The 22,252-nt window shown below is 39.1% G+C and overlaps 1 protein-coding gene across 9 annotated transcripts in view; it reads right to left on the bottom strand.

The window, feature by feature from the left end:
* Positions 1 to 22,252, bottom strand: part of EYA1 (EYA transcriptional coactivator and phosphatase 1) — a 157,999-nt gene that overhangs the window by 3,707 nt on the left and 132,040 nt on the right. For all 9 annotated transcript variants that reach the window (XM_009335029.1, XM_009335030.1, XM_009335031.1 and 6 more), the window contains 5 exons: positions 9,778 to 9,836; positions 9,420 to 9,580; positions 9,105 to 9,219; positions 8,691 to 8,812; positions 6,604 to 6,704 (listed from right to left, as the gene is read on the bottom strand). In XM_009335029.1, the coding sequence (XP_009333304.1) occupies positions 6,604 to 6,704; positions 8,691 to 8,812; positions 9,105 to 9,219; positions 9,420 to 9,580; positions 9,778 to 9,836 (558 nt within the window). The remainder of the gene's footprint in view (positions 1 to 6,603; positions 6,705 to 8,690; positions 8,813 to 9,104; positions 9,220 to 9,419; positions 9,581 to 9,777; positions 9,837 to 22,252) is intronic.

Below are 22,252 nucleotides of genomic sequence, written 5' to 3'. Positions count from 1 at the left end.
CAGTTAGAGGGGCTGCGGAGTGAAGCAGGTAGCGCTGAGCACCCGGTGCCCATGTTTCAGGGTTTTCACTTCAGAATAGCTCTAGTCTGCCATTATGGACAAAGTGCACATTAGCAGTTAGAGAGCATTTGGTGAGCACCTGGACAATATATTGTTCTTTAGTTCTATCCAAAAGAAATCTGTTGGGTTTTGGTTTTTTCCCCCTAAAGCCAGTCCAGGATGTTAACCAAAGCATAGCGAGGGGGAATGACTGGAAGGTCTGCTTCGACAGGACGCTCCTGATCGGAATTAAAATGTAATATGGATGCGTCTATAGATGCCCACATTCAGAGTATGCCTAGCTTTTACAGCAAAGAAATTTCTTCAGGAAGAAAATATAATGACCCACAAGGAAGCACCATTGGAAGAGTTTCTGTTCTGCTTTGCTTTACTCTAGATTGTTACAAAGCCTTCAGAAACAGCTGACTAAATCTCAGCTTGAAGATAAATGCATGAGCGATAGACAGCTGCTTATGGAGAGAACAAAACAAACAAACAAAATAATCCAGAGACAATTGAGATGTTGTTGGAAAAAATGCTTATGACATTTCCAAAACACTTTTACAGATTAATCCTTTCCTTAAGAAGGAAGTGTTAAACACTGACTATGACACCTACTATTTCTACATCTTCAATCTAGACTTCCATTGTACTGTCTCTACACTCCACCAGCAACAGAAACTAGATGCAATTAGCTCACTCAGTTACAACTCCACATCCCAGTGTCTTCCCTGTTACATTATATAGATATTCTATCCTCTGTGCTCTCTTAGGCCAGACCCTGCTCCTTTCCAACTCAAATCTTTCCTAAAGATTCATTTCTTGCACCATGTTCAGGAAATGAACCAGCAAGAGCAAAACAAAATAAAAATTCCTAATCATGCTGTTCTCAGGACTCCTCAAAAGCTTCTGGGCACCTATCTCTTATTTAGGCTGAGAGATCTTCCTGGCAGAATTTATAACATCTGACAGGGGTCCTACATCAAGGACAAACGGGCACAGGTTTGTGCTTGCAGCAGGTCCGTGCAGTGTTTGCCGGCTGACTGCACTTGGCTGGCAGTGCTCAGCAGTGCTGCCTCCCTTTCTTGCGCGGCTGCAGTCTCCCTCTTCTCTCACAAGCCCCCTGCCAGGTAGGACCTACCTGCTCTCCCTGCCAGCCAGCCATAGCTCCCAGCTTCTCTTAGTCAGCCTGGCACCAGCTCTGCCTCAACCACCAGGTCAGGGAGGTATAAATAGCAGACCTAAAATGTGGCGTGGCAAAGAGTTTGGTGGACACCTGCTTTTGCGTAGTGTCTCTGCAGAAGCCAAGAGTCAATGACATGGACGCCCTCCAAGGTCATAGAGCACACTAATGAATAGGGAGAACTGTAGTAATAAATTCTTGGCTTCCAGCTCCCACTTCATGCAGCTCCAGCATTATACTGCTTCCCTAGTAACAACCTCAGCATCACAGAGCATACACACACCAGGCAGCTAGGGCAGTTAAAGATCCTGATTGATTTAACAGAAGGTTTAGCTTCTGCTAAATCAAATCACAGCGATTCTTGCTAGATGCCCATATGCAATATCGAGTTTTGGATTACCCTCAGCTGTTTATGGTCAGATTTTAAACCAAAACTTTAAGTGGTCATTGTTTTGGCTATATCTGTCTATTTCAAATTCACTTAAGTGTCCCCCGCTTTATTTATGTCTGTCTGTGAAAGGAGTATACCTCCATTTACTCCACGTAGTTACAGGAGTGAGGTATGGAATGATTCTGGAGACTCCCATGAAAACAAAGAGGTTGTGTAAACCTCAGAATTATAATTATTTTCAGTTCTCCTGCAGATAGGTCAAAAGACCAGCAGCACACTCCCAAGAAATAAAGCACACCAGGAACGTGGCGGCTGCACGGGGCTGGAATCTGCACTGGCGCTCTCTGCACGGCCGAACGCAGTCGATTCAGATCTCTGTCAGTCTGACCCTACGGCACAGCCTTCGTAGCTAAGAGGGGAAACAAACCCGATACAGATCTATATATATCTATATGTATATGTTTGTGTATGTCTATACAGTCTCACACACACACCCATATACACGCATGGGTGTTCACGGGGCATACACAGTAATTTTCACCTTATCTAAGATAACAAACGATTGTACAAAACTAAAACATTTAAAGTAACAAAATTATCATACAAAACCTTATACATTATTCCTGTATTAAAAAAAAAAAATTATCCACAACTATTCAGCCCTGTCAAAAGTGGCAACGCACCCACGAGACAGAAGTGCATTTTTTCTTACCGAATGACCGGGCAAGAGTTTCTTTGTATATATATTTACTAAACATTGCCTTTAGAAAGCCATCCCTGCCAACACCTAGCACACATGTCATGTACAACACGTGTCTTCTATTCTGAGCACACTGAAAAATGCTAATATCTCATTTGCTGCTGTGGGAGAACGGATGACAAATGCTAACTGCTAATAAATAGGTAGTGTAACTGGATGCATTAGTATCTAATAAAACTATAAGAAAGCTTATTGCATATTGGAGGGATATGCATCTAGACTGTTGGTAAAACAATGATTTTGTGTACTATTTCAATATCTTCCAAGTAAATATGAAGCTTTTGTCTTTTAGAAAACATGAATTGTTTTGTAGATGATACTTGGTAATAAATACATTAATGAACTTGTTAATGATTTAATTTTGATGACATTTTGAAATGAAATATGGTGGTAAAAGTCTGAATTTGGTTTTGGCGTAAAAAGCAGGAAAAGTGAAATTATTACTTTAGTGAATCTAATACTTACAATATTATTAAATAACCTAAAATATTAAGATATTTTATTTCTGAAATAGAAGCAATTCAACTATTTTATTCAACAAAATAAAGTGCTTTTATTAATACACGTGCAAAACAAAGCCATTTTTTGATGGCAACACCGAGAAGTGCAGATTATCCTCCTTCCCTTAAATGAATACATATTTATACAAAAACCTTACTCCTGAGATTTGTGACGGATTTGAATAGAAAACTCATCAGTTTCTGTCATCTTTCACAGTATTTTTGTTGTGTTCCTGCCAGATTTGCTAAGCGGTCGTCTTTACTTCCTACCCCAAACCTGACCAGCACAGTGTGACTGCGAGCTTAAAAGCAGTGGCATATTGGATACCCATTTATATTCTATTTATTGCTCCACAAAGATTTATGATTTTTCCTCCCAATTTCCCTCCGAGGCAGCATGACCATTTTGGAGACAAAGAGAGAAGCCAATTTGCCCAGGCTCTCCCGAATCACCTGATGTAAAATCCAGCTCCTCAGCATAGAGAGCCTCCTCCTTTGTCTCCTCTCACAAATTAGAAATCCTTGGGAGGATTCTCCTAAGTAGAAAAACTCAGGAGTTGGGTTTTTTTCTGCCTTATGAGTATTTCCCAATTGTGTCTCCAAAGGCAAAGGCAAAAGATGAGTTCAAACAAAACAAAACACAACAAAACAAAACAAAACACAACTAAACAAAACAAAAAACCCCAAACTCAAAACAAAACAAAGCAAAGCAAAACAAAATGCCATGACAATGGAGTCTCTGGCAGAAAACCCCAGAAACTTATTCTGCGAATAGCTGTGTCACCGCAGGGGCACTCGGATGCGGTGGCTCTGACCCACACGGCACCCGCACCGATGCCGGCAGCCGTCCCCAGCACCCCTCGGCTCTCACACCGGTTTCTCTCTCCCCTCCTCTCCCTCTTTTCCCGGGGAAGCTGATCGGAAGGTAGCAACCTCCACGTGAACCCTGGCATTACAACCACCCCTGGCTGTGTGCTGAACTGATCCAGAAGGGTACGATTATTCCCCAGTCTGCAGCGCAAATGTCCCGAGAATTTTAATTGTCTTACAAAATATTTTGCCAGAAGTGACAGCTAAACAAAGGTGTTGATACCATGGATTGTCCCGTGTTACATGAAACGTAAGAGCGTGTGGTTTCCTCAGTGTATTGTATTTATTTTCATCAATCAAAAGAGGCATTTTATGAAAAAGGTCTATCCTAAAAATGTTTCTCAAAAGAGCAATGATCTTTTAAACGATACTAAAAAGATTCTATTATTGAATTTTTACAATAATTACAATAATAAAAAGATTTTAAATGTGTCCTTTATTTTTTCTATTGTTGTATTGACTCAGGATTTTCCATGAATGAAGGACATAAATGAAAATCTTGTTTTATGATGAAACAATTGATAAATTTTCGGTAAATTATTTTTAATAATAAACCTTAACTTTCTTACCTCCTAAGCTGGAAGTTCACCTCTTTTCACTAAACAAACACAGAATAAAATCTCTCTCAAACTAAGTAGGTTTGACTTTATATGCTTACTTAAAACCACTCATTATAGTTTACATGTAATCAATGAAGTGCTATTTAAAGAAGGGTGTACTGTTTACACTCTAAGTAGTGTAAAGAAATGTACCTATACTAAAGACTTCACCACAGGCCAAACCTCTTCAGCAAAGTGCTGTGAAAAGGGATAACACAAAAGCTGGCCCTGCCCTGAGAATATCACAAAACCCAATGTGCTGATGGGAAGGAAGGTAGGAAGGAACCTGCCAACAAGGTTCAGAGGATAAGCAAGGCAATGGGGTGCACCATGGGACAGTTATGCCACTTTGGATTGATGGGCTTTGGGTGTTTTTGTGGGGGTAAATCTTCTCCTGTTTTGTTTGCACACTCTCCAGAGGTGTTCTAGGCTTTTACTGTTTTCCAATACAGCGATACCATTTACTCCTTAGACAGGGCACACGTCTTTAAACTGAAGCACAGTACACACTAGGGTGCATTCCCATGCTCACTCCTCCTAATAACCCTAAAAACAACCTGAGGAGCAGATAACCAAAAAGGCATCATCTGAGTTGGGAGCAGCTCCTCGTACTGCAAGGCACTGTGTGGTTCTTTCTCTTGCAGGATGCGAGGGCCAAAACTTAAAAGACAAATCCTACTTTCACAGTGTGAAATGGTGACTTCTTTTTCGGTGGAGTAAGAAGCAGGACAAGAATCACAGAAGCATTTTCCTTAATCAAATTAATTGTTTCTGCAGAAAGGCAGGGCTGCTGGTCTACTTATTGACTTCTCTGGCATTGCTGCAGCAGATAATTTAATCCAGAGCATCTAACATGCTTTGAATCCGAAAATTCCTTCCACCGAGAAAGAATACACAGAAGTAATGGCACAAAGGAACTTTCTATACTGCTACTCCTCTTAGCGACTGGAAAGGCTTTTTCTTATGCTTTTCTGAATCATGTTTCCTGTTGAAAAAATCATTGAATTAGATAATGTTACCGAAAGGACTACTCCTGCCATTATCATATACAACACTATTTCACCAAGCAACAGAAAAGGAACAAAGAGAAGATTTTTTTCCCCCCCCTGATCTTAAATGCAGCTTTTAAAATGTAATCATTTACAGCGGGAAAACATTTCTCCGCAAAGATGAAAGGCATTTCTAAAGGAGAAAGAAGCAAACCGTTCCCGTCAGTCCGCCAAAGGGATATATGAAACTGAGACTCTGCGAAGCGCTGGGACGAGCTGGGAAGCTATCTGCAACGCTTCGGGGGCACAAAACCCGGATTTCATGAAGCAAAACCAGTCAATGGTTGTTAAAACGCCATGCGGACTAATTAGTTTCACTTCTCCAATTTAGAAAGTTACAGTGGAAACAGATATAGAAGTACCACAGAGAGTTTCGTGGTAAAAAAGCAGCTGTGTAAAAGCAATTTACCTGTAAAAGGAAGCAAGAACAGAAATGCCCATTTTCCTACTCTATCTCCTATTGTTCAAATAGCCAATATTATGCCTCATTCCTCCAAGCGAAGACTCTGTATCTGCTATACTTAGGTAGAATAGCAAGGCTAGGAATACTGCCTATTATTTGTCAGTGGGAAGTATTGCTTTTTATGGAGCTTACTCCACACTGGGGGGAAAAAAGAGCAAATCTTCCCCTTCTTCCCAAAGGAAAGCAAAAAATAATAAAGACATAGTCAAATAGTATCCTCTGCTCAGTTAACTGAGGTTATGAATGCAGGACAAACCGTAAGTAGTTACTTGAATGCAGAATCCAAATTATGGACGCACAAGAAAACTGAAATTTATGTATGCCTACTCCAGTCCTACATACCTTTTCAAGGTGTGACATATACGTATTTCATATAGTCAAACAGCACACTGCCTTTGATCAGCAAGAATTGCCATTTTTTGCTTATATTCATAACATCCTATGTGGTATTTTGGGATGCCAATGAAAACAGAACTATTAGTTCTTGGCACAGAAGCCAGGATCCATTTTCTGGCTCCTTTTTGAAATACATCAAACATACATAGGCTAGCTTAATGTGTCTTTTGGAGAACAGCAGGGCACATTATTACCTACAGTTTTATGCAGCTTTCTACTAGATATGGTCAAAAGATATTTCATAAACCAAAGATACAAAACCCAAATGTCAATGCATGCTGTCCCACATCGAAGAAAAGACAATTTTGCTTTCAGACTCTTGAAATCAACCCACACTGAAAAAGGGCCATTACCTTTTTTGCGCCTTGTTCTTCTTCGACACCATCCCCTATAACAACATACACTACTTTTCTTCCAAATCTTTGAATTATTCGCTCAAAACAACTTTCCTTTCCTGAAAGAGAAAGAAAAAAATCAGACTATTCAGGATAGGTGGCGATGGGATGACATCAAATAAATCACTTTTTAGCCCAGATCTCCCCAACACTTTGAATACATAATTAGAACTATTGGGAGAGAAGAGCCTCTCCCGCAGAATGGCGTATCAAGGCCGATTGCAGCTTTACTCCTGCCACAGCAGCTGACAGGCAACCTTAAAATCTGCTCCGTGAGGTCCTTCAGTACACACGCCACAGTAGACACAGCGGACTAGAGGTCCGCAATATCACCTTTCTTGTCTCCTTCCCTAATCTGAGACAGGTTTCGGGAGGAATTTCCCTACCAGGAGAATTTTCTACTGGCTGTTTACAGCCAGTATCCTGAACTGAGCAAATTGATTGAATCTGAGTTGAAATTCTAGCTTTTTTTCCACAACCTGTGACAAGATTAATCACAGCTCCTGAAACAGTAGTATCCTGACTTAGAAGGTTGCCCAAAAGATTTAGATTTAAATGCCTGTAATCCAATACATGGGCAAGGTCCTTGATCCTGCACTGGGATCCATTAACGTGGCTCATTACTTCACTGCACAGACCTAGCGACATGATCCCAGTGCTCCAGTCCTACATGGAGGTACTGATACTGGGAAGCTTCAGGTACTGGGAAGCCAGAAAGAATGCCTACAGTTGAGTTTTCTCAGATGTCCCCATTCTGAAAGATCATTTCAATCTGGGCATGGTACATGCTTACCTGTGTGTCTACAGCAACCGACGGGAAAAATCGTGCTTTTTGAAATAGTTATTTCAGCTACAGAACAATACCAGCGTAAGGACAAACAGGTTGGAAATCAAAAAAAAGGTTTCTAGCCAGCAGAGAAGCCAAACTACTCAATGACACCCTTTAACAGTAGCGCCAGCCATAGGAAACCTCCAACACTAACTAGGTTGAAACCGTGCTTGAAAATCATGAATCGTGTCATGTTACAAAAATCTCATGATTTCCTGTGACAGTCAGTGACTGAACACAGTTTTCCAAAAATACCGTTCTGTCCTGTGTACGTGAAGTCACACGTGAATATTTATTAAAATATGTTTTAATTAAAATGTGTATTTAAAGTATTATAATTCAAAGTTTTAATTTACTTTAAAGTTTTGACAGATGGTACCATAACATTTCTATCCAGAAAACAGTTTTAAATCTTTTATGGTAATGCTTTCAAATTTCTACGTAAAACTCTCAACCAAGTTTTCTTTAAAAAACAAAACGAAACAAAACTAACCCACCATTTTTTCTTGGCCATTTGAGCCATTTGAGTATTATAGACACTTAAGAACACATGAAAAATGTTTTCATGTAGCCCACAATTTTGAGGGAATCTGAGACAGAACAGATATGTCATAATCACATTAAAAACTACAAGCACTGTTGCCATCTGGTCCTATGTAGAAGTACATACTCAGAATAATATCTTTTATATTGAACCAGAAAACAGAAATAAACATTTGCCCGGCTGAAGCTTATTACAGTCAGTATGAATGAACTTAAATAATTACATTCTGCAGCAAAACATTCTTGCTTCTGGTAAACTGTTTACCAAAATTTGCTCCAGAGCCCATGAAAACAAATGGAGCCAAGGCTTACCTTTACAGAATTTCTTCTGCTAATCTGGGGAGACTACTCACAGCCTACTAAAAAGCCTTCTCAACCGCTACATAGCCTCACAGTTTTGAGAAATGATGACAAAAAAGCAATTATATTTCCTCCTCACAGAGGCTGCAGCTGTGTTAATAGAGCTATAGGAAGCTTTCTGTGCTGGATCATGACAAACATTTGAAAAGCACTTTTAGGATGCTTTAGCATGAGAAGTGTTTCATGAGATCAGGTACTATGAATCTCTATATTTGCTACAGTGAATGCATGTAAGAAATAAATATAGACTACAATATCTTTTTATTTAGAATGACAGCTTCAAATGTATCACAACATTATAAAAATAGCTCACCTATTTTAGTTGCACTGTAAATATTCTCTATGGGAAATACAACCCCTAGTCCATACAACAAGACTTTCGCCAGAGCTGGAATTAGCTGAGTAGTTGTTACGAGAATGTTCACACAATTTGTCCTACGGAAGAGAAAATGCAAACATCCTTTTTTTAACAAAACAAAACAGAACAAGGAAAACCTTATCCCTCCCATCAGAACCCCTCACCATTATTATTGCCACTTACAAAGAAAGCAGTTTTTTTCCCCCCTTACAGGAGAGCAAGGTACAGAGCGGCATGGTCAGACCAGAACAAGGAATGAGAAGAAGGTCCTCCAGGTTCAGCATTTTGCCCACCAGACCAGGCAGCCTCTTCTAGATCATCAGCAGACATCCTAAAGTTTCCTAACTACCCCGTACTCTTCGTACTCACCTTGAATGAATAAGGGTGAGTGCTTTCAGTGCAAGTGTTAACCAGGAGTCCGTCAAAGCTTCAATTTCTGCTCTTAGTTGTAACCAAGGCTCTCTTTTTGCTGGACCAAGAAGACCTGTGGAGTAGATAAGGGCATGTCTGCACTGAAATTAAGTAACGTTCTGTCATTTTCCTTCTTTGCTTTCATTATCTCAGAGACACCGCAAACTAAACAGCTCACTGAACACTACCGTGTTAAAAAAGGAACAGAACCCCAAAGTTCTTCCTTTTTACTACTTCTCGTCTATATTTGTTATATACTTCAGAGTCACTTGCCTCCAACATTATTTTTGTAGGTATTGTATATTTCTTTTACTCGTCTGTAGCGGAAAGCCAATTTTCGCATCCAGTCCACTCCTCCGCGCACCCCCGTCGCGAGGCACAAATTCGCACTGGTGGCGGCTGCGGGAAAGCCATCTGTTCCGAAGTTATAGGTGCTAGCCAGAAAGAAGAAACCCCCCAGATTAACAAAAGGCAACAGGCTACATTCAACCACCAGCTACTCACTTTGCTGGGTTGCAAAGGCTAAGAGAGCTAAAAAGACAGCAGGCTACTGTAAGCGTTACAGCAGGTCGTTGCTTTCCCAGGAAGGAACTTGCAAAGCAACGTTTTATCTTGTTCAGTTCTCTTGTACCTTAAATCTTGACCGTTGTCGTCTGAAGACACATCGTCAATGTGCACCTGGTCACATTCCTAAGACAACAGAAAGACTTTATAGTTTTCTTGATCTTGCAAATCTCGAAAATAAAGTTATAAAAAACTATGAACAATCTACTCATCAGGGATATTTTTAATTGTGGAAATCAGTAGATGGCAGTCTTGTTAAAACAACTATTTTACCTATTCCTTCTGCTCGTTTCTTAGAATAAATGCACACCATCATTAGCTACTACTGTTAAATGGCTTTCCAAAAACACATTTTTGTGTTTAAAAAGGAAAGTGGTTAAAAACAATTAGCATATGTGTTCCATAAACGTTCTTGTAGCCTTTCAGGTACCTTAAAACATCATGCTGCTCAAAGCTGATTCAGTCAGTGCATAAGTGTAACTGAAACCAGACATTTTGGTAAATGTAACATATTAGAAAAATTAAACCTGATGCTAACCGCCAATGAAATTATGACCTCTGATTGCTGTTGAGCCACACACCAACACAGCCTGAGGCCAGTGTTTCAGAGGAGCACAGACGAAAAATCTGTTCCTAGTTTGCCATTCATTTGAGAGTTGTGAGTTTCCTTCTCTCTGTTTGGTCTTAGTGCATGAAAGCAGCATGCAAAGATGAAGAAAATCTGAAGAGAAATAGCCAAATCAAACCATCTTTCTTCAGCGACTGGTATGCAAACTAACACGGCACATGCATAATTAGCTTTGTCCATCACTCAATTAAAAATCGTAATGCATATTGTTTATCCGCCAAAAAAAATTAAACATTACTATTAACAATTTAATTTTTGGTAGGAAAACAAATAAACCTCTGGCACTCTAGATCAATCTCAATTCAATGCTTGAAACAATAATGGATTTCAATTATTTTAATAATTTCCTCTTCTTTCTCTTAATGTGAAGTCCTATAACAAACATGATCTATTTTAAACATGAAAATACTGCAATCCTTTATTTTTGTGTTACTGCTTTCCTCTGAACAAATTTTTCTCTCTCCATGGATTTGTGAGGAAGGGAGGGAAGATAGAAGTGGAAAGAAACTCAAACCAGCTGTTCCCTAACAGAATTAAAATCATGACCCTCAACCCTTTTTCTAAAACATCTATTTTCCAGCCAACCCTCTCCCAGCAAGCAGCAAGCTCCAAGGAGGAAAAGACTTTGACCCTGTAACCTTCTCCTCCTCTCCTGAGGTCAACAACCTCAGATAAGAAAAAAGCTGAAGAAGTCTATTTGGCCTCACATGATGGCTGTGGATTCTAGATTTTTAAAAACATAGGTCTACAAAAAATACCTCAGAAACTTTTCAAATGCTTTGAAGAACAAGGCGTGGTCTTTTGCACTTGTACAACATATACTTATTGTTACCGTAATACGTACTCTTTTGCATTTTATGCACAGGTAGCTTGTGCTAGAGAGAGAGGTAAGAGCAACAACCAGTACAGGAAAGACAATGCTACATTTGCTCATATTTAACCACCATACAGTGAATTTCCTCCTCAGGCAGACAAAATGTATTAGATGTACAGACACAGCTGAAACTACAAGTGTGAACATATGTTGCCAGGCTTTGAAAATCAACTTGGCTAAAAAAAAGCCGGAAGCTTCTTCAGCAAGTTATCAAGTTCACAGAAATTAAGTTTTTTTGTTTAAAACTGAAAGAAACTGTCCATCCAAATGCCTACAAAGTTAACGATTCAAATATGAACTGAGCGTAAGCTAATGAAGGGACACCCTCCTGACTCCGCGAGTTTCCCATTGTAGTTACTCTTCCACCGCTCAGTGACTTCTCATGGATAGAAAACTCAAGCGGAGTTGTCAATGTAGCAGTGAAAATTATCAAGCAAATAGCCTCCTCCCCTATCTTGGAAACTATGAATGACAACTGGAACAAGCTGCTGGAGAAGAGGATTCAAAATAGAAATCTGGGAAAAAGCAGCAGTTTTTTTAGTAACCACAAAACTAAAGGAAGGAGTAGAAGATCAGCTTCTCACAGGAGCGGTTGAAAGAAGGAATAACTCAAGAGACTTCCAAATTCATCTCTCTCGGGCAAAAGATAGAGGCAGGAAAGTTGACACCACTACATCTTAGATCCCATAGTTAGAGAGGACCTGAGGACTTGGAATTTTAATTTATGCTGCAAGGTCTTGGGACCATCACAAGCCCTGGGACATCACAGACATTCTCCCCTTTTGTCTAACCATCTGCTTGGTAGGTAGAAAGTGAGAACTGAAATGATACATTAGAAATAGAAATCATGGTATCGAAAGAAAGAGGGATTTTGGAGAGAAAAACCCAGAAAAGAAACCAGAGGCTAAAAATTGGTGGGGTAAAGGTATAGAAACAGTGTCAGGAAAGTAAGCAAAGTGAAGAAAAGGTCACGAACATCACAAATTTCAGGTGAAATACTGAATGTAATGGAGAGAGATAGTGTCCTCTTTTGTCAGGAATAAAAGAAGAAAAAAGTAAAGTCAGGAAGGGAATAAAGCAAAATTAAAGCACAACAGACACATGTTATAATTTGGAAAGGATTAAAGACCAATGTGATTGACACTACGTTACAAGTAAAGGAAGGTCACAAACAGTGCACGACTGTTTTGTTCCTGTTGAGTGGCAGGACGCAGCTTTGAGGCTGAATGTGAGCTTTGACTGCCAGGTATTTTTTCATGCTGACTCGGACTTTGGGCTAATGAGTGATGGGTGCATTTTTCAACCCCTGGACATGGGAAGGGAAAACACTCATTTAGCAATTGCTCTTTTAGCAGTAAAGTTACTTAGGATCACCTCTTCAAAGAAGCCAATTACCTGCCTACCATTAATTGATCTGCTCCAACCTTCCCTCAGAACACTTTGTATTTGTTTTCACCTGCTTGCTTTGTGTGGAGCATTTTGTTCACGAGCAAAGACTACCTGAGACACTGTTCAGTCCCCTGAGTAGTTAAAAGCAAGCACCCACACATTCAACATTTTAAAATAGCGGTTTACTCAATATGCACCATAATCAGGGATATGCTAAAATGAAGTTTGACACTGACCAACAAATAAAGTATGCGCTTCCAACCAGTACATTTTTGCAAAGATATATTTTAATAAAAATACAAAGACTCAAAATCCTCAAGTACTTCCCAAAAAAGCTTCTGTGATGGGAGCCAACTTAGAGCTAAACAGCCATTCAGAAAAAAAAAAAAATACTGGTTTGTTTGCAGGCTTACCATTTCAAACTTTTACAGATATATTTGACAGTTTTGTAAAATCTTCATAGGAAATACAGTCCTAGTATTCTCCCTCTAATTTCTCTGGCAAAGTGGTATCTGAACTTAATATTGAAAGTCCCTGCAGAAACACTATAAATACATGTTATTTATGCAGATGTATTTTATTATGATAGAATCAGTTTAGCAGTCAGCTCCAAAGCAGAACATTAAAATTGTTGGATTCTCTCTTAAAATAGGCTGAATTGGCAAGTAAGCAGCAAAATATCCTGTGGATTATGTATAAAGATTATGCAGCAAGCTGTGTTTTGCTCCTAAAGGTGTTGACCTTGCAACTTCAGTGTATCCAGTTTGAAATCTTCATGAGGGACTGCAAGTGATGACATGTTTGCACTGAAGGTTTGGATTTCAGTCAGACAGGCTGAGATGCAGCTCTGCACTTTGGGATCAATCCCTGGAAAGCAAAATGCACTTGGCATAGTTCAGGGATAATACTTTCAGAAGGGCAAAACATCTTGGGCGTCTAAACCCTATTCTCACATAGGTCTTCTAAACTGCACTGATTTTAATGAAACTGTTGCCAAAGTGCTTAATTCTCATTTGAAAATGAGATTTGGGCTACTAAAACATACAGAAACTTTAAAAGACCTTATTCATGGTGCCGCACGCGTGTTCTGTGTATGAGGGGCCGACGCGGGATAGGACAGGTATTCGCAAAGGGTAATTTAGGCTAGGGAAGCGACACTGCTCTGATTCAGATCTCTGCTGCAGATCCCTTGCAGCTGCGGCCAGCTATCATAGGGCAAGTTGGTCAGAAACCTGGAGCGGTTGTTTTTTCTTGGTTGGTTTTCTGTGCGATCAGCACACTGGCTTGACGGCCGCTGTGGGAAACGGCAGGAGAGGGGGGCTGGGCGGTGGGAGCGGGACTGGTCCTCCTGGCAACAGCCTGGCAGCTGTGCAAGGCAGCACCCCCAGAACTACATCAAGTAAGTGCCGTCTGGAAGCAGGGAGGTTTGTTCAAAAGGCTTCATGGAGAATTAAATTTTAAGAAAGAATTCAAGGCAGAGAGAAAATTCACCTTCTGCAAAGGGAGAGAGGAAGTTTTTTCACTTCAGGAACGGCAGCACGAAAGACAGCAAGCTGTGAAATGCAGGAGGCTTTAAAAACCTGTAGGAGGGACACCCCAGCAAAAGCTCTTGTCAAGGGAGAGAAGGGAGACATTTCCTATATACCTTTAAAATGCAAGTTTGGATGAGGGAGGACGCTAGATAGGTGATATAAAACATTAGTAACATGCTCAAAGCATGCTCAAAGCTATGATGTTAATGGCGATATTGGGGTTTGTCTGTGGACTTACCAATTAGCCTAAGGGAAAATGAGAGTATCAGCATGTGTAACTTAGCAAATCTACCTATAGTAGTTTAAGAAGTTACTGTCCATGCTGTCCTTCACTGTCCTCTTGCACAGGTGGCTTGCATGGATCCATGTGTTTGCGTCCCTCAGACCTTTCAGTGCCACAACTGGTAGCTTAGCTTGAAACAAATCTCCTGCAGCAGCTCAATTAAACCAACAGACGCTGCACGGAGTAACTCAGACTTGTTTGTACGTTCCCTTCCATCAGCTCTGCTTTGGGGCTTGAAGCAGCAGCAGATACGTGCTTGCAGGAGCTCCGTAAAACTGCTTGCAATCATTTGCTAAGTGAAAATATGTCTCCAGTGAAATGCAGTAAGCCAAAGAAAAACAACAATTGAAAATGAATGACTAGATGAGTCTAGCTTAAGATTTGTACATGGAAAGCTTGTGTCTTCTCCCTCCTCCATTCCCAAAGCATTTGCTAACTCCTTCCTGCTAACTTTTCCTCCTTCTCTTTTCTGTTTTTGTATGACAAGCCAAAAACTCCCAGAGATGCTCCACAGTCATCATTCACAGCTCTTAAAATGCCTGGACTTACGTAGTCTTTTGGAATCATTCCTTTAAACTAACTTAGGATCTTTATAAAGATTCATATGCAAAGCATTAAGTTATGGCAGAAATGTTCTGCAAATATTTACATTACTTTGCTCCTTCGCTACCACCCGTCAAGTTGTGCACTTCTGCCATAATTATGTAAAATACGCCTCACTACTCAATTTACTGTAGAAAAATTAATAATAATAAAAAAAAGAGATTAGGGCTGTTACAAGAGTTCCTCTTATCTGTGCCAATACTACATGCCAAGTGGAGTGACGTAACGGCTAGCATGCTGATCATCTACATTTCTGTGTTACAAAACTAACAAAAAGAAATCTAATAATTCTGCTGTCTTTGAATAAACACTGAGTGTAAGATAACTCTGGACAAGTTTGCACATTATGAAAAAGAATAACGTGAATAATATTATGAACATAACCTCAGAGGATGCCGAAGTATTACAGTCCCAAATCTGCTGATTATAGCTAAAATACATTTCCACATTTGGTTAATCTTCTTAATTTACCGTGAGAAAACTAACACCACGCTGTCAACTAATTGTTTCAATACCTTAGTCTGCAAAGTCAAATGAGAGAGGGGAAAAAAAAAACCCCAACAGCCACCCTTCAGAACAAGCTATTTTCATTTTGCCTTTACATCAGCGTGCCCATTGAGACAGCTTGGAAGCTGGCCAACTCGCAGGAAATGATTGCTGAGATTCTCTGTTCCTCTCATATCTGTCATTACGCAATTATATCCACTGCTTCATTTTCCCTACTGAACAGTAGAGAAATTTGGTCATGTACATGTGAGAACAGATCTGGCAAAACAAGTTAAAGCTGCAATCTTTTATAAATGTGATGTATCTGAAAAAAACTTAATTAAAAAAAAAATCCTCTAGTGTACACTGCTGTGTTTTTATGCAGCTTTTTATGACAGCAGTACCTCTGTTTATGTCTTTTCCAGAAATGAGATATATACCCTTTAAAATATATACCCTTTCAGAGTATTATCTGCTCCACAAATACTCATCACTTCTATAAGCCATCACAACACGCTTCTTTGGGAAACATAGGCTTACAGATTGTCAAGGAATGTTTTTCCAAGCAACAACTGCATATTCCAAAGCTAGTTTGTGAATAACCATTTTTCTTTATAAAAAATCTGTTGGTTTCTACACCCTTTTACTTACAGCTGTGATTATCTTCCTACAACATAAAAAGCAGATTGCTCCAACTAGTCTCTACTCTAATTTTAGAAAAATAACATGCAAGGATCCCAACATTATTTCATAGTAGTCATTAAACTTGCCAAGTAAATCTCTGTTTTTCACTTGACTAGAAGGATAGCAAAATCTCTAGTATGCATACAGGTTAGAAAATTGACATTACATAGAACAACACACCTATATCCCATATGTATGTGTATGGTCTGTGCCAAATGCTCTTCTACTGTACTTGCTAAATATACAAAAACCTCTGCACTTCCTTTCAAGCCGAGGCAATAAAGGCTGAAGTGCTGAACTTCCTAACCCATCATCACGGAGAGCCTGTTAACATACAGCGCGAATCCATGTGAAAAAGCAGAGACTACGGTTCGCAGGTTCTCAATACTGGCACTCAACTGGCAGGACCTGTCATCTCTGTCTAGCCTGCACTTTGTGACCCGAACATTTTCTCTTCTTTCCCACCACAATTATTCGGCGCTGAAGAAAAAAGGTGCAGATTACCTGTGGGTCAGGCACAGGATATGAAGAACAAAGAGAGTTCTTGAAATCCACTTCATTCTGTCTGACAATTTGTGGATGAACAGTCAAGGAATTAAATCAGGCTGTGAAGGCTTTCAAAACACCCCCATTTTAAATTTAAGACTATAAAGAGAAGCTTATAGTGTAAAAAAAAAAAATCACAACAAAAACCCAAACCCCACCTTTTAGTGTTAAAATAGCACATCAAAACAAAAAAATAAATTTAAGGCTATTAGCTATATAAATGATTAGTTATTATAAACACTGACGACTAAGAACTAAAATTATTTAACAAACTCATTTTCAGAGCCAATGACTTAGGAGTGCTCTCCCGCACCGAACACGTAACCCTTTTAGAAGGCACAATGGATGCCATTCTTTTCTAATAGAAAAAGTGATTAAAATCCTATTTTGCTTGCTCACACGAACAAGTGCATTTGGATTAAATACGATACTCCTAAAGTAAACAGCGTTTGTTCCAAAATAAATACAGATCTTATTCTACAACTTGTGTTTACTGAAGTAGCTACACTAAAATCAAGGTTTACATTTTCATTTCAGCTGCACCTTGTAACTGGAAGAATCCAATTTAAAATAAAACATGACCTAGAGAAGTATCTATATAGCAACTGTAACATGACAGTTACATTCCCACAGCAAAAGAAAACTATTTTGCTAGTTCTCTCTACCTCTTAAGTGTCATGAAGCAGATATTTCAAGAACTGATAGTGTCTCGGTATATATTACTCGATACATTGAAATCTTTCTATTGAAAAGGAAGACCAAAATGTAAAATCATACCTCTAGCACAGAGTCAGCAGAGCTCAGGACAATCACAATAAGTGCAGTCCTCCAACCCCAGAGCTTTCTCGCTTGCTTTAGGATGTAGATTTGTTGCTCGGGTTCCAGTTCAGAGACACTCCCTATCGTTCCGAATATGCTCATTACATTCCAGTTGTTCAGACAAGATAAAACATAAAACTATTCTATTTCTGTAATATAAGATCTTACGCAGGGAAGTGTTTTGGAGTGCCTCTCTAACAATCAATTCTTGCTACAACTCTGACAAAATAATTTGTTATTCTATTTCTGTATATTTTGGAGGAAAAGAGAAGGGAAGAGGAGGGTGTCAGAGAGAGTTTCACCCATAGATAGAAACGGCTAAATACGACTCAAGTTCATCTGTTTAAAGAGTCTGTGTCACTCCTGGAAAGGACAGTGTTAAGTTCAAAATGTCAAATTCACTTTATTTTAAAAGTTCAGCACTTCACATTGTAAATACCTTCTTTACGACATGATTCATGTTATCTGCGGATATATACTTTTGTAAAAAGAAAAAAATTCTATGACTAATGAAAGCCAGTGAAAATAAAATATGAATGTGTTTAAAGAAGTAACAAAAGCCATGAACCTGGTCAGCATGTCATGAATTATTCCCAAACGTATTAACTTGAAAGTATACTTTTAGGAACATATACATTTTATTGAAACTATATACTACAGGTTGTTCAAATATATTTAAATTTTAAACAATTGCAAAATTAAACTGATGAAAAGAATGATTTTTCCATAAAAGCCTGAAAACAATGTCTCGTATCTCAGGAAATGAGAGTGCTTTTGTGGTTCACATGGAAATTTTCACAGAAAGATGTAAGGTCTCTCTTTCAGTCCTGAGCAACCAATTCATTTAAACTTGCTGTGCCTTGGTGCTGTTGATCATCTAAATGCACTAGTGTTTCAATGAAAGTAACAATGCTTTGGGCTAGAGAGTCTCCCATCCTTGTAATTATCTGTTAATGGGACAAAGACTGGGATTAAAACTCTCTCTGCTAACCTTGCCAGTACAGACAGCTAAAACTTTTGCTCCTACGGGGAGTCTGAAGACCTTTGCACAACACTTTGCATTTTTCTCCTTCCTTTTCTTCCCCCCTCAATGTTGTGGGGCAGATGTTGACCCCTATGCCGCTGCTCAGTGTCAGAAGTCGGGAGTGAGCTGAGGCACTGCTGCCTTGTCCAGCTGGAGCAGAGGACGACTATCTGCTTCGCCAGAGCTCTAGGAGTGCCAGCTGGATAGGCAAGAGTTTTTGTGCCACCTTACAGCCTTACATTTAGAGAAAGGGAGAAGCAACAGGAAGGTAAATAAAGTGATGAAGTGATGCTACCAGCTTGGTAGGCTCCCGTGTATTTCAGCTGAGCTGTATGTGTGCAAAGACCACTCCATCTGATTTTCTTGAGAAAGGAAATCATATAGGGTCTGTTTTCAGTGGCACCTAGTATGAAGGTACTCATCACTGGCCACATGAAAGAAGTTAAGTGGTTAATAAGTTGCATACGCCTATAGGAATGATCTGCTCAAGTAAGCTAAGGAGGTATTTGCTATTTTTCGTAGCTCTAACACTCATGAACTACAGCAGCACATTCCACAACAGCCAGGCATCATGCATGTCGGATGGGTCGAAGCTTTTAGCTGGGTTTTGCACGCACCAGCAAAAGCCACAGTTCTGCCTATGAATAAAGACTTTGCTTTTCTGTTCATTTACCTACAGCTACATGTGCGGTGTAATGTAGTCCCACATTCATGAAGCGGAACTTCATGAGCTTTCTGCAAGTCACCCATGGTTGTAGTATCACGTAGATGAGAAACTATTTCCAGTCATTCCCTCATATACATATCAGGGAAAATTCCTTACCATAATTTGTATTTCCTTTCCTTTCTTTCCTTCCTTCCTACAGCGAAACTGAGCTGTTCCTGGATTGCTACTGCGGAGAACTGGTAGATGGGCTTTGTGTCTCAGTCTGAACGTGCTAAGATAACTGCTGCGATGCCTGCTGGAAGGGAGTCCACAATTGTTGACGCGTTCGTTAGAAAGTGAACTCTCCTACTCTTCATAGGACTTAAAGTACCTTAAAAATTAGGTTTACATCTACAAATAAATGTAGTGCTGTAAAAAAAAAAGCTCTACTGAAGCTTTTGGAATAATCACATTTGGCCTTCCCAGAACTCTCTGTTGCTGAAGGTGAACTATCAGAAGTTGAATCATGGGCTCCTCATAAAGCATACCTAGTCACAGTCTGGTCGGGAGGTTCCCGTTACAGACATTGCAAACATCAGGAGGAAGTGCACTCTTATTTCAGCCAAATGAGGAAAGGCATTTTCTAATAGATATTCCTCTGTAGGGCTCTGGATGACTCTACCTTGGGTGACCAGGGATTAGTTCAGCTGCCATCCTTATGGTATTTGGGGGTGGAAGGGAGATAATTCAGCCAGCGCTGTCCGAAGTTTTCCTCTCCCTGAAGCCATCCCCTGCATCTCACCAGGAATAAAGCTTATTCAACAGCCTTTCCTGTAATTGCTTCTTTTTTTGAGTTTGATGGCCCAGAAATCTATTTTCAGTATGTTCTCCAGTCCTTTCTGCCTGTTTTTGTAATAAGTGACTACAGTTGTTTCTTATTCAACATCCAGCTAACCAATTAGGAAGTAAAGGGCCAAAGGTTCGCTAAGACTTTCCAGGATCCATCCTCCGATCACAGCCAAATCAGACTAACTGCCAAAATCAGATAGGTGCCTCAAGGAAAAGAGCTATTTCTCACAGCAGTAGAACCAGACCTAGTGGTCTGAACATGAAATTCTGTCCATTGTTCATTGCTAAATGAAGGTCATCTGGCAAACCCCATCACTTTATGAAAAGCTGGACTGTTACATTCTCAATTTTTGTATTACCAGCAATAAAGATTCACATGACCAACATGAATGATTACATTCAACAATGACCAAGAGCTGATACTGCTTTCAGCTGCATCTTTAACTATCACACTCTTTTGAAAACTATTTTCAAACAAGAAGTATTTCTATCATAGATTGGTTTTTAAATATTTCTAGTGAAGAAATATTCCTTAGAATATTAAAGAATGCACATGCTATTTTTCTAGTTTGAGAAATCTGGAATGTGAAATGTAATGTTCTTAAGAAATTTATTTTCTTTGGCATCATCTTAGCCAATATTTACTTTTGGGTCAGTAAACCAACCCCTTTACCTCAAGAGAGGTTAACCTCCACCTATCAACAACGCTGTTGCTCTGTACTGGATAATTTTTTTTTTTTCCCCCCTGACATTGACACAGCTAGGTTGATTTTCTTCCTTGCTGGTACATCATTGGTGATCCCAGCACAACAAAGGAAATTCATGCCATAATGCCACACCGAGGCCTTGCAATGCTCTGAGACAAGTTCGCAAATGAAATGGTTTTAAATAGAACTGGGGTAATTGTGCATGAGAGAAACAAAGAGCAGGAAGCACTCAAAGCTGCCATGTTTACCTCTTAAACAGCTGCTACCTAGTGCTTTAAAAAAAAAAAATCCCAACCAAAATAGTAACAAACCCCTCAATCCTCCAACACCTTTCTTTATGAATGATCGAACAATTAAAACCCTTAAAGTCGCTGTATGGTTTCAGGAGAATCATTAAATTCTATGTAACTTTACTCCTCATCTCAAATGGAAGATAATACCAGCTCTAACGGCAGTGCTGCAGACTTAATCAATGGTTTAATCTTTTAAGCATTCTGAAAGCTTATCACAAACCGAACCTAAATGCAGTAACTGTTAGTACCAACTAGGTTCATTAATATATTAATGCGTTCTCCATCACACTTTCCTTCTAATAATATTATTTCAAAAAAAACATAAAGAAGTAAAAAAGACAAGTGATACTAAGAAATAACAAAAATTATAAACATAATTATAACTAATAATTATAATATTAAAATCAAAGGAGAAAAATTTTCTCCTTTCTCCTGAATTATTTTAATTCATACCTACCAATATTTTATGTTATCTCCAGGACAATGGTTTAACTTTGCAGTAATTTTACTGATTTCTGAAGCATTATTTCACACCCCTGCAACTGAAAGCCTAGAAGTCTCACTTGCTTTATGGACAAGAGAAATGGGAGCTATTAAACGATACACACAATCACAAGTAACTTGTTTTGGAACAGCAGTACTTAGAGGAGCAAGACTCTGATTTACTGTTGTCCTGATTTCTTCTTTTTCAATGGGTTACCCCATCATTTTGTAAACATAATTTGTCACCAACACCAGTCAGAGTTCTCTGTAACTACTTTTTGCCTTTCTTTCAGATCTGTTATCCCTGCTGAGAGAATCTACTAAAGAAGAATTTTTCATACTGACACCAACTGTAGTCTTGCTGTGAATAACCACATTCCCATAAAAATCATTCCATTTATTGCAAAGTTGTTGGCAGACCATAGGAATAATAGTCAACTCAGGAAACCTTTTATCCTGAAATCACATAGCTTAACCCTTTGCATGACCATATGAAGTTTATACATAAAAGTTGTATTACCACACTGCTGATTTAATGCCTTAGTAAAAGCATTTTTATTGTTGGCAAGTTTTTAAAATTATTTTATCACAGTACTTCTTTTAACTAAAAAGAGAAGAAAAAAAAAAGACTGAATTGGAATCAATCAAACAGTATTCAGTTTTTTTTCTTAATATACAATGTTGTATTTAAAATTA

This window comes from Pygoscelis adeliae, unplaced genomic scaffold, assembly GCF_000699105.1.
Source record: "Pygoscelis adeliae isolate BGI_AS28 unplaced genomic scaffold, ASM69910v1 Scaffold101, whole genome shotgun sequence".
Lineage (NCBI taxonomy): Eukaryota > Metazoa > Chordata > Aves > Sphenisciformes > Spheniscidae > Pygoscelis > Pygoscelis adeliae.
Note: the sequence above shows the minus strand (reverse complement) of the source record. Positions and strands in the feature narration are given on the sequence as shown.